Here is a 13,350-nt window from a genome sequence, read left to right as displayed (position 1 = left end):
TGAATTAAAATATTTTCTAGTACGCTCTAGCTAAGAGGCGACGCCGTGACCCGCGCACGTGCCGAGAGAGTGGGTACGAATTACCTCCTTTTCCGTATACTCTATTTCTCTTCTCGCTTACATTCCTTTCTCTCCAGCTGCCCATCTTTCTGCAACGCTCTTGAGGTGACACCCACTGCGAGACGCCACCGCACATTGTAGGGGTGAAGTTCCTCTTGTCTAACTTTGTCCCTCGTCGCACGTAACCGGCAGTATATCCAGTCACACGTGACCGGCAGATGGCATAACTCTGCCGCTACTCTCCTATTGGTAGCTGCGCCCATTTTGCCTGAGTGCAAAGGGAACGAGTACCTCTCTCAGTATCTGGATGGTCGCTGTACGTGGTAGATCATTGATGAGGCATCAAAAAAGCAGAGTGGCGGGCGCGTTGAAGACGCTAGCGCTCGGCTTCCTTGGCTCGCGTCTCATCGGTGTTACCCACGCAACGTCTGCATTCTGAAACGCGATCGGACGCATGAACGCATGCATGAATGGATAGATGGATGGATGGATGGATGGATGGATGGATGGATGGATGGATGGATGGATGGATGGATGGATGGACGGACGGATGGATGGATGGATGGATGGATGGATGGATGGATGGATGGACGGACGGACAGACAGACAGACATGTGGATGCCTGGAAGGACGCACACACACACACAGGCAGACAGACAGACGCACAGAGACAGACAGATGGACGGACGGACGCATGAAAAGACGAATGGATGCAAGGACAAATGGACGGATGAACGTGCGGATGGACATACGGACACTTATCCCCACTCATCATCATTAACTCCGTGTATATGCTGCGATCTCTTTTTTTTTCATTTTTCTCTTTCAAAGCTATTTCTTTGAAACTTCAGTGCGCGCGTGTTCGGATGCGTGACCGAGAATAGATCGACAATGGTTGTGGCGGCACACCCAATGACGCGTGAGCTTGGGTGCGACGTAGAGAACGACATACCCGACGGAGCAGCCAATGTATAAACTCAGCATTTCTCGTTGCCAACATTCTTTTTCCTAGCCGTATATAGCGTTTTAGTGAAAATTTAAGAGAATCGCGATCAGAATTGCAGTTTGTGTGGCTACTTAGTTAAGAATAAAAAACATGACATAACTTCACGGATGACAACGTATGACGCCGTATGGGTTTGAGTATAACCTCCACACCAATGCATTATTTTGTTTCGCTATTAGAAAATTTTACTTGTAGTGAGATCTATTGCTTTAACTTTATTATTGACCGCGTCAGCCTTTACCTCCTTCGTAACATATATTTAGCGCACAGTGACAAACGGACAAAGAGAGGAAACAAGCCCAGTGCTAAAAAGCGTGGGCTAAAACAAGTTACGATGTACTCATACCAACTAGCTAGCCTTGCGACATTACTACAGTCATTACCTCCCATCGTGCAGCATAAAAACATCACTCAGTAGAATACTGATCTTGAGCAGCAAGATGTATATCATCGCTCTTGCCAATAAGTAGGAGCACTGCATCTCCTTATACCGGGTGAAAAACTACAAAAATGCTCAAGCAGTCTTACTGTATGCATATTTATTTACGGTAAACTGGAACAATTTCGCAGATAATTTAAATATGACGGATGAAGCAGTTTCGCAAACCTTGCGGCCATACCGGCATTTATTTTCTTTGTTTGCTTAGTTCGCTTCGCAACTTCTTAACATAGTTTAGCAGTTCAAAAAAAGGCAAAAGGGTTGTTAGCTCCCCGTAAAATGATATTTACCAACTGATTTTTAAAGGGCACAACGAGGATAACGTAAGAATGCAAATGTGTTCTGTGGTATTATGCTGCCATGAAAATAGTGACTTAATGACATGTTATCATTTTGTCGCCGTCTTTAATGGAAGCTCTAAGACTGCGTTGCATTATGACTGATGTGAACTTCGGTAATTCTAACTGGACAAACGAGTTCAGTAACACACTTGCTTCACACCACTTTGACTTGTGTTCTATAAACGACTAGCGTGGAAATGATGAATACTTGCAATGAGTTCTACCAATGCTACATACAAAAATAAAAAAATGGGCGGATTCCACGTACAGTGGGAATCGATGATATGCGAAGCACAAATGAGGAAAGTTGATATGTCACTTTAAAATCAGCACAACGTTACGAGGTGAAGGTAAATTATGCCATACACTACTTCCGTGTCACAATTATGATGTTTGGATGTGTCGTTTATCTTCGTCATCTATTCACGTCACGTATTGTCAAATTCGGTATATGTGAAGCTAGCGAAACAGCCACGAGCACGCAATGATCGTGGTATGTTGTCGTTCTTGCATGACACGCGTGTCATGATTATCATGTTTTGCACTGATATACCTTTGTCATTCATTGACGTCACGTAACACCAAATTCGGTATATGTGGAGCTAGCGAAACGGCCGCGAGTGCATCATGAAGGGCTCAATAAACTTCAACGTGACGTTGACGCGCACGCTCCCTGGAGACAGAGTTACTATACGTTAGCAAAAGGCGAAAACTCTATAGTCTCACGCCAGGCGTGACCGGCAGGACCAGCATCCATCGGCGCGGCCCGATTGCAACCGCCGCGAAATGCGACATGCTGCATTTCGCACTGATGCGTTACCCAGACAGCACTGCGTCTGCCTCTTTTCGGGACGGAGGAAAGCCGGACGCGCTGAAACGCGCATGCGTCAAAGCAACGCAGCGCGGCGCCCTGCGAGTATAAGGCAAGACCGGCGCCTGGCCTGGCAACGCCAACGTGATGTGACAAAACGAACGCCGGCCCGCACGCGCACCGTGTCACGTCGAAGTATATTGACATCTTGTCTGTCGCTTGTAGTGTAGTTTTCACATGATACGCATCTCATAAATATCAAGTTTGCACCAGTCACACACCTTCGTCATCCATTGACGTCACTCAATACCAAATTTGGCTTATGTGAAGCTAGCGAAACGGCCGCGAGCGAATCATGAGTGTGGCATGCAGTCATGTCATTACGTAATACGCATGTCGGGATTATCATGTTTCGATGCGTCGTTGACCTATGTCGTCCGTTCGCGTCACGTAATACCGATTTGGTACATGTGAAGCTAGGGAAACGGCTGCGCATGCATTACCTGCGTAGCATGTAGTCATGTTGTTACATGACACGCATATCATGTTTATCATGTTTGCACCAGTCTTATACCTTCGTCATCCATTCACCTCCCGTAATACCAAGTTTGGTATAAGTGAAGCTAGCGAAACGGCCGCCAGAGCATAGGGAACGTGGCGTTTAGTCGTTTGGTTACATAACACGCATCTCATGATTATTATGTTTACAGCAGTCACATACCTTCGTCATCCATTCACTTACCGTAATACCAAATTTTGTATAAGTGACGCCAGCAAAATCGCCGTGAGAGCATCTTGAGCGTGGCAAGTAGTCATGTTGTTACATGACACGTTAATCTTGATTTCTTGTTAGAGTCTGCAGCTTGTGTTGGCCAAGAAGTTATGTCATACCATACCAGTTTCGCAACTTGTCATGTGAACAAGACCACCACAAGAGCAAGACCATGAAATGCAAATCTCGACATTCGTGACATACATGTCATGAATTTCATGTTATGACTAGGCGAATATGCTCGTCATACAGTCATGTTGTGCCATACCAAGTTTGGTATTGATACCATTACCCAAATGGCCAGGAGAGCGACAAGTCGTAAGCGGCTAGATACATAGATAGATAGATGGATAGATAGATAGATAGATAGATAGATAGATAGATAGATAGATAGATAGATAGATAGATAGATAGATAGATAGATAGATAGATAGATAGATACGCCCAATGTCGCCGAAGTTCGCCAAGAAATGCTTCGCATTTAAAAAGGACTGAAGAAGCGAAAGTGCAAAATCACACAGAATATGTGCAAGCAATACATCCCAAGATTAAAAGAAAGACGGAAGGATGAAATGACGGACAATAAAAGGCTGTGAGCAAATAATTTTAGTCATTCACAGTTAAAGCCCTATTCAATATTTTTAAATTACGGCATGCACTGTCACATACTAATCGTAGTAGCGACTACGCAGCAAGTAACCCAGAGCTGATTACCTTCCTCCATGTTCACGTGACAATTGGCATTGCAGCTGAAAAGTGCCTCCAAGAACACCGCGTCGGGGAAACCATCCACATGTACTGATCACATGAGTGAGCGAATAATCTTTTCTTAGGTACAGCGTAACGTGATAAAACGTGCACTCGGATAATCCAACAACTGTACCGACTTCTCTAGACTGCTGTCCGATAACGATCGTTCTCGACCAGCAGAATTAGGTCTTTGGAGAAGGGACTTAACAGGATCGTGTCCCACTGTTTCATGCTGAACGTATAGGGCCACACGACTTACTCTCCTAGAGCATGTGAAGCAAAGTAGAAACCTCGCCACAGTTTGCACAACAACTATTCATTTATCGTAGATGTGAAGCAGCTCTTTGACTCACGTGTGTAATGCCGTACGTACGTGCATCCGTACGAACGCACCACAGCCAGTTTCCCTTGACGAAGGTGTTAGCACAGTGCCAAGTGACTCACGCCTCTGCTATGCACCTCGCCTGCCATGCGCTTGCCGCAGCACCCGCAGCTATCGCCTCGTCCTGTCTCCCGCAACACCTGCCGCTACTCACCCACGCTGCACCACTTCTGTAGCGATCAACAGAAAAACACGTTGAATAACAATTTCCTCAAGTACCACATTCATCACTGCTAAGAAGCTGTTTGATTCACACGTTACGGTAAATATTGGCATATTTTTGATCCTGGCTTTTTTTCATTTATTCAGCCGAGTAGCCTGAAACAATCTCCTGTTGCTACAATTTTTTTATATTTTATTACAGGTAGCAGGTGTCCCCGGAACTTTATTTTGGGCCATGTTGGCTAGGGGCTCTTCATGCTCTTTCCAGTATTCTTCAGCCAATATAACTTCCCAACGAAAAGATCGTCACGCAGGCACGGAAACGTGGGTTAGGAATGAACATTTTTTAATTCTACAAGGTCTTCAGCGACGTCTGAGACGCTAATTGCTACGTTTACGTTCCCGCTAAAGATAAGCTCCGTGCCATAGATCAAAGAATTTGCTCGGGTCGCGAGTATGTCGTTTTAAAATATTGTAGAGACTCAAGCACCACACGCAGTTTGTCTCTTGCAAAAGCAATGTTGTCTGTTCTGTTACGATGTCATGCAGTCAGCTATATGAGATGCAAACTGAGCAATATCTCAACAATCGTCTTCGCGAGCAACATAGCTCCTCAAAGGATGAGCTCTATTGCTATTTGTTTGCCAATTAGGCCACTTGCGGTCTCTTCCTTCTGTCACATGACCAGCGTTTGTCGAGCGCAATTACTCCCCCATAAGGAAAATAGCTCAAACCGCCGTATCTGAAAATATCGCTATATGTGTTAGCATTCACGCTTGTAGTGTGTTCAAGGCATGAAAAGCGAAGGTGACAGGGGGCGATGCGCAATCAAATTCTTGCTTTATTTGGATCATGTACAGCCTTATCATAGAGAAAGAAGAAGACAAGAGCGGACACTCCGCGAAACCTGGCCTCAGGAAGTGCGTCACGACTACGTAACAAACTAGTGCTCTCACCAAACGTCAGAGAGCGTAAGCGCAAAAAAAACAGTTATAATCAATGCAACAAAATTGTTTTTACAAAATAATAATTATACGCCCAAATTTGGTATGTTCTTTATACATAAAATAATTTATTCAACACACCTTACGCGATTATTTTTCTTCAGCCGTACTGTCATAAACACCATCTAACCAGCGACAAGCCCATGCATGACTGACAGCGAGAAGCTTTCGTCGCTTTCGTCAACGTCGGCTGCGTCGGCGTTTTCGTGCGTGAGATAACAGGTGAGGCACGTTTTCAAGCGAAGCTTGTTGAATGACATGTTGTTGGTCTTGTCGGGTCATTTTTTCAGAAAACGGTTACACTTGCGCGAATAAGACACCATGCAACAAACATAGAAAGATGCACACACACACGTTGCGCTTCGAGTGTGCGAGTTTGTTTCTTACGAGGCGTCTCATTCACGCAGTTGTAACCTTTTTCTGAAGCTTGTAAGGACTGGGAGGTTCGCTAAAAAGAAAGTTTGTGGCTCTATGCGGCGGCTAGACGGGAACATTGTGCAACGTATGCAGTATAGCAAAGGCGGCACGGCGTCAAGCCGAGGCGACGCGTGCTGCGTCTGCCACGGACGCGAGCGTCTGTGCGCTGAGCGTAGCTGGGCAGCTAGGTCATAGGCTCGGTGCAAAATATTGAGAAGCATTCGCTGGGCCTCGCATGCTTCACGACGCGTTTCCCGAAGGCTCGGAACACGAATAATTCTTGGTGTGCCGGAGGCAAATCTGGACTAGCCAAGTGGCCATCATCTTCGTTTTTTCGCTATCCTTGCGCCACTAGTGCAAGCTGCTCACAAATTTTTTTGACGTTTCCAATATAATTTTACCGCATAAATTTCAACTACGATTTTTCTTCCCAAGGTACTGCTGATACTGCGTACGTACAAAGGTGTTCTAAAGTTCCCAGGCCGCGATACCATTGCATTACAAGGGATAGCGGCCTGGAAACTTCTGAAGATCTTTGTACGTGGTCTTGACGTATATCTTTGCAAGTCAGAGTTTTATGGGTCAGAGATGTATCACTGGTTTTGTATTGTGCATCGATTAGCTAATCATTCAAAGGGGTTTGTTGGTACATTTATGACGTGCACATATCTTTTTCGTAATTTGACAGCGAAGCATCCACTTACTAACATTTTCAGACCGCGCTGACGCCATGCCGTCCGGCGGTCCAAGCTACGGCAGCTACTGCTGTGTATCGTGGTGCTTCAACAATGGCAGAACCCACAAGAAGCCTGGGACGAGTTTCTTCCGCATACCACGGGACGGCAGGTGTGTTAAAGCTTTTGTATGGTTTGCATGTCTTTAGGCTTACTGTTCGTACTTGCTCAGTGAGGGTAACAATAAAAAATCACTATTCAAGCACTTCCCCTTTCAGCTGATAGTTCATTGCCAATGCAGGATGAAAGCATGGATGCAGTATGCTGGACGCGATGATCTCCTTAGTAAGCCGGCCAGCCTATTGTACGCAACGTACAGGGTTTGTAGCGACCATTTTACTGCTCAAAGTTTCATGGACCCTGGGCACACAAGGCTTACAAGAATGGCTGTTCCCAGTGTGCAACCAGCTGCACCATGTAAGTGATTGACTGAAACTCAAATATGTGCAATAGCAGCCACTTGTATTGAATCAGTGGCGACAGTTAACCGTGAAGATCTTTGTAGCCGATGGAGAAGCCTCACTATAGAAGTAACACTTGGAAAGTCTTAAATTTTGTGAATTGTGGGCTATTACCTTCCTAACAGCAGCATTACATTTCTGTCATTTTTTGATGCTCTTGACCTGCGCAACTTGTTTTAAAAGACTTTAAAGGGCTATTTCACGTTATCTTCAAGCCTGAGTGCACATGTACGTATACCTTTCATCAGTGAAAGCTGCCACTGTTGATAATTCCAAAAATCACAAATTACTTGTTTCCTAGTTGGTGCCTTCTCTTTTCTTCCACGTTCGACCAATTTATGCGTTTGAAAGAGCTGTTTAAGTTTCCCCATGCTACAAGCTTTGTAACTTGTACCAACTGCACATATATGCAGGTTCTCTGAGCGTCGCTTCATGTAGTGACTGTGACATGGCTGCAGAAGCTGCACTGCAAGGTCCGGATGAGCTTCAGTTTGTGTTATTTTAAGCCTCTTACTGATACATTGTCGTAATTTCATTTCTTCAGGACCTGCGGCAGAGGCTTCCAAAAGCGGCTCCCACACATTGAGGTGCCCCGATGAACAGGGTGCGTTCAGTGTCGCGATTTCTTTTTTTTACCGAAATTGACTGTTGACCAAACCTCTGCAGGTGGCAGCTCCCTTGTAGCTGGTGAAAGAATTTCCGCTGACTTCGTCTTGCCGGAGAAAACCTTAACCAGTCATTCAGCTGTCACAAAAGGAACTTATGTGACCGGTAAGTTGTATGTTCACTTCAACACCAGAGTGGATTGATATAGAGACTTCCGCAGGCCGCTCGCAAGATTGTTCCGACAGCACTGTCCGAGGCACTGAACAAGCTTTACAAAATCCTCCAGAAGACGTCTCCGCCAACAGCTCCACACCTGAGTGCCCTAGAGAAAATGGTGACTATGCTTTTATTGCAGCTGTTTTTAATGTGCTATTTTGTGTTTAGGACATTCTGAGGAAACTATCCTCAAAAGGACACTACGTGTGCACTTACAAAATGTAAGGGTGGGCTCTCAGTGATTTTATTTTTTTTGTGCATTGTCAACATTGTGAATGGTTTGTTTTTAGGTGGTGGAATCGAAAACTTTGCACCACAGAAAGTTGTGCACCTTGGGTCTGAAAGAGCGAGGAAAGTGCTCGTATGGGATTAGCTGTTCTTCGCTTTTACATTCATTTTTTTGTTTATTGCAGTGCGTTCCTGTGTGCCAGCGACAATGTCTCCATCAATGAAGTACAAGCAAACCATTAAACATCTGCAAGCCAAAGTAGCAGCACAGCGGAAAACTATCAAAAGACTGCGGACACAGCCTCACCAAGCACCGTCATCGACTTCAAAGGCCCTTGAAGTTATCCGACCGCACGTCACCGAGGAGGTTTTTAAACTTCTTTCTGCACATGTTCGCTTGAGGCCCAAACGCAAGAGCAAGCGGTTTCCCGTGTGGTTCAAGAAATTTGCTCTTCACTTAAACTTCCGAGGTCCGCGAGCATACCGATTTCTGGCTCCATATTTTTCTTTGCCCTCCCGGCGTTCATTAAGGAGGTGGCTAGCTAATGTAAAGATGACTCCAGGCATAATTCCAGGAATCCTTTCTTCCATTGCAACAAATACTCAAGCTTGGAATGAACGGGACCGAGTGTGCGCTTTAGTTTTCGACGAAATAGCACTCAAAAAGAATTTGTACTATGATGCTGCAAGAGACGTTGTCCAGGGTTTTACAGATGATGGCACTCATCGCACTTCAACCATCGCTGATCGAGCACTGGTTTTTCTTCTTGTTGGCGTTTCGAGAAAGTGGGTTCAACCGGTTGCTTTTACTATAGGGCACACATCAACACTATCATCTGTTATGCATAACTTGCTGGTGTCACTCATTTTGGAGCTTAGGAGCATTAATATTGCAGTGAAAGCAGTCATTTGTGACTAGGGCAGTTCAAATGTAAGTCTCGCTAACCAACTAAGAGTGACTGTAGCAAATCCTTTTTTTGAAGTTAATGGTGAGCGGGTATATTACATTTTTGATGTTCCGCATTTAATTAAAACAACGCGCAATAATGTCCAAGCACACAAGTTATACATTGGGGATGACATCGTTAACTGGTTGCACATTGTAAGCCTTTACCAATCCTCACATGAGTTGCGGTTGCGATTGGCTCCAAAGTTGACTGAACGGCACGTTCATCAGAAACCTTTTTCTAATATGAAGGTCAGCTGAGCAACTCAGGTCCTCAGTGCATCAGTTTCGATTGCTATCACGGCATTGGTGTATGCGAAGGCGCTGCCTGCCTCGGCCATCACTACAGCTCAATTTTGTGATCGTATGGACAGGATTTTCGATCCCTTGAACAGCTCGAGTAAAAAAAGAACTTCGCAAAAGCTGCGGCATGCAATCATGAAAAATGATTCAGAGCTGATTGACTTCCTCCGAGGCCAGCTTCCCTGGATTGCATCATGGCAGTTTGTTGGCAGACGTCAACCACAAACCATCGTAGGTTGGCAAATTACAATTCAGGCAATTTGTCAACTATGGGACGACCTCTCCAAAAATTACAATTTTGAATACCTGTTAACGCGCAGGCTTCAACAGGATCCTCTGGAGAACATATTTGGCCACATTAGGCAAAAACAGGGTTGCAACACCAACCCCAATGTAGCACAATTTATTTGTGGCCTGAAGCACATCTGCATAAGAAAACTCTTCAAGCTGTCAGAATACGGAAATGTCGAGGATGATGAATGTGACCTCCTCCAGGAGCACCTCTCGCCATTCTCCCTCACCAGTGCATCTCTTGTGGATAATGAGGAGTGTGCACAGCCACAGCCTGACGACTTTCCCGCTCTAGACGATCTCTCTGAACTTGCGACAAACGTTCACTCCCATATTATCGATGACTCCGCTGCATATTATGTAGCTGGTTTTCTCATCAAACACTTCCTTCGGAATGCATGTGACGGTTGCAGTTGCCCACAGTTACTGAAAAACGACAGTGAGACGCTTAAGGGTACCCACCAGTATTTCACAATGCTCAAAGCATTCCACGTCCCCAGCAAACTTTTTGGGAATCTCACTGTGCCATCAGAAGCAGCTTTTGCATACGTACAACAACTTGAATCTCACTTTCTTGCCATAATTGAGGCCACTGCACATCACCTGAAAGTGTGCGATGTTTTGTATCACCATCTGTCAAGTGTTGGCGATTTTCATTTCTGCTCTGCTGGGTGTCGCGCGATGTTTCTGAAAATGTTTTGCCGGGTTCGTTTATGTTGGCATGTGCGTTTTGTGAACCGAAACTTAGATAGGGTTAGGTTCCAGTCTTCAATCTCAGGCATACAGCTTGACAAGTTCAAAGGTTAGCAATTAGCGGCGGGTTTACACTAAAGTATTCGAGTTGAGCCGAATCCTGCAATAGCTTTGTTATGTTATTACTTCGTTACAGCAGACTTCATTATGGTCTTATATGCTTATATTCAGCTCAACTGGACTAGCCACTCCTTCGTTGCATACATTGTTTAGGTTACCCGCTATGAGGAGTAGGGACACTGTGTATTCGCTCGAAGTGATTTGAATAACCTTAAAAAGAATGTTGGGTATCCTGTCTGTATTTTTGTAGCAAATGCGGGCAAACTGTACACTTTACTGTGGCTCGCTTGGTCACTGTGTATGCTTTATCTCTCCAGCTCAAGTAATATATCGATAACAAAACCGCTTGTTGAAATGTCTTCGAGCGGGTAAGGAACACAGTATGAAGTGGGCACGGTTCACGTTATCACGCTTTTCGTATTTTAGCTTCTCATCAACCTCCTCATCTCGCCCATCAAAATTTTCAAAAGAATACTCAAACTTGTAGCGCTTGATGGGGCTGTGGACGCTGCCATTTTATTTTTATATAGCTTTTGAGTGATAACGTACGATGTAGAGCCTTTGTGAAAAATAATGAGCCAAAGTGGTTTCCTTCTGCTATTTATTAGCCCTGTGATACCGCTCTCGTAACACCAATTAATGTCCACAATTCTGGATAAGTGATGACTACAATCTATTTTAGCTCGCAAGCGTCACAGTAACACCCAGACGCAAATCACTTGGGCTCTTAAGTTTTTGATGAAGGTGACGCATAAGAAGAGCCACAAGACCTGCCATTGTTGTAGTATAAAGTTTGTCTTTCACGTAGTGAGCAAGCTGCGAAGCCCTACCTTTCTGAGGACAAGCAGGCATCAAGTCTGCTTTTTTTAATTTTGGGCTAGCTGTTCTTAAGCACAGCCAGCACACTGCACCTTTGCCTTTTTGCTATATTGTGTCGTGTGGTTTCTGTGCGCTCTTTTTTTCTATGCATTATTTCGGTTCACCTCAGGCGTGATTCGCGACTTCATTGCTGTGTATATGTCACTTCTTCCTTCTTCATCAGCATTGTGCGCTGTGTTTTTACCATAGATCCTTACTTACCCACTGGCCCGGTGTGTCATACTTCACCAGCTTCTCGGCTTCTGCCAACTCTAGCGATGTGTGCGTTGTCTGTGTTCTCTCTGTATTTGTTACAATTTATTTGTAAGGCGAGATGCATTTGTTGTCTACCTTTGTCATATTGTGCTTTTTATATTCTCAGACTCTACCTTGCCTTTGAATAAAACATTACGGATACTCTGTCTCTTTGACTGATATATACATTGATCACTCGTTCCAAAAGAAAAACACAAGCGCGATGAATAAAACCGTAGTGAATTATCATTACCTGCATCTCTTTTTATTATAACTTAATCGAAATAAAAATTACGTCACGACCGATTCGCACGAACCACTGAACAAAACAAAACAGGGAATTGCTAAATCAAAACGACCTACAAAAACTATCCATTTGGGCTATGAACAGTGGTCTGAAATCATGAACTTTAGTCATAGCCAAACGTCGGTTATGCAAAGTAATTCAAAATTTGCGCCAGTGAAACCGAAACAGGAAGCGCACGCCACTTGCTCTCACCAACCACTAGGTGTGCTAGGGTCGATTGGGCCGCTGGGGTCTACGGGAGTGTCCACTCTTAACCTTTATTTCTCTATGGCCTTATGTGCGAGAAAGAAAGCAACGCGAACAGAGGGGGTTATTCAGTGACAAAGAGAGAATAAAAAAATTCGGCAGATCCCACATACTGGAAATTGACGTTATGTGAAGCATTCGGAGAGAAGTTAACCGTGTTGCAATATTTTTATTTTGCGACGTGTCATGAAATGACGTTAAATATATGTACAAAAGTTGCACGCGCAGACACATGTTGAAGAGTCGCAGATGCCTATATAACCAATTCTTTGCACTCGCGGGACGAGGTCAAATAGAACATGCGTATTGGCAACACCACAAGCTGATATGAAACGCTGATGCTCGCGAGCATGCTGGCCCTGGACACTGCTACATAAATCAACTTCAGCGAATGACAACTAATTACATTTGACGTTAACCCGACGTAACGGCTGTATCAAAGGAGTACATATGTAATGGTTATAAAATGGGCAAGACAGCATTGCAAAAGCTATTACCGTTTCATGAAGATTATCCCCTATTCGACAAGTAGCTACGCGACCAGGCGTTGCTCTGTGGTTGGTAAAATGCTTCATTGCTACGCGGAATGCTTGGATTCAATTCCTGCTGGGACTGAGAAGTTGTCACAGAGAACAGCCTCTGCTTCGAGCTCTGTGAGTTTTCTAATTCTTTCGCCAAGATTTTTCAATAATCGACACACCTCGGAGGGACGTTCCCCCTTAAAATGGGGGATCAAAACCCCATCCAGCAACTGGGACCAGGCCGACCACATCATAGTGCGTCTGACGCAAGTTCTCACCCCGGCCCAAGCGTGGTCCACGTTGACAATACTGAAGACTCCTCCGTTGAAGATATGGCTTCGGACAGTGACTACGTGTTCCTACCAAGCCGACACCTGAAGAGGAAAATCAGCCGGACATCGCCGACTGGCCGGCAAGCACA

The 13,350-nt window shown here is 44.8% G+C and overlaps 1 protein-coding gene across 1 annotated transcript; it reads left to right on the top strand.

Moving 5' to 3' along the window:
* The first annotated feature begins 702 nt into the window (after positions 1–702).
* Positions 703–12,017, top strand: LOC142799968 (uncharacterized). The gene is made up of 8 exons (XM_075887460.1): positions 703–5,949; positions 6,861–6,990; positions 7,120–7,295; positions 7,753–7,812; positions 7,884–7,943; positions 8,006–8,110; positions 8,166–8,279; positions 8,575–12,017. Exons 2-8 carry the CDS (start codon positions 6,875–6,877, stop codon positions 9,306–9,308), a joined length of 1,365 nt encoding a protein of 454 aa, XP_075743575.1. The 5' UTR covers positions 703–5,949; positions 6,861–6,874; the 3' UTR covers positions 9,309–12,017.
* The last annotated feature ends 1,333 nt before the right edge of the window (positions 12,018–13,350 follow it).

Source organism: Rhipicephalus microplus, chromosome 1 (assembly GCF_043290135.1).
Source record: "Rhipicephalus microplus isolate Deutch F79 chromosome 1, USDA_Rmic, whole genome shotgun sequence".
NCBI lineage: Eukaryota > Metazoa > Arthropoda > Arachnida > Ixodida > Ixodidae > Rhipicephalus > Rhipicephalus microplus.
This window is presented reverse-complemented; position numbering and strand designations above follow the sequence as displayed.

What these genes read in the sequence shown, in the direction of transcription:
- LOC142799968 (XM_075887460.1), top strand. Translation starts at nt 6,875, where the DNA reads ATGCCGTCCGGCGGTCCAAGCTACGGCAGCTACTGCTGTGTATCGTGG. An exon ending in CGCATACCACGGGACGGCAG is followed by an intron (nt 6,991 to 7,119) that starts GTGTGTTAAAGC and finishes TTGCCAATGCAG; the next exon opens with GATGAAAGCATGGATGCAGT. An exon ending in TGTGCAACCAGCTGCACCAT is followed by an intron (nt 7,296 to 7,752) that starts GTAAGTGATTGA and finishes ACATATATGCAG; the next exon opens with GTTCTCTGAGCGTCGCTTCA.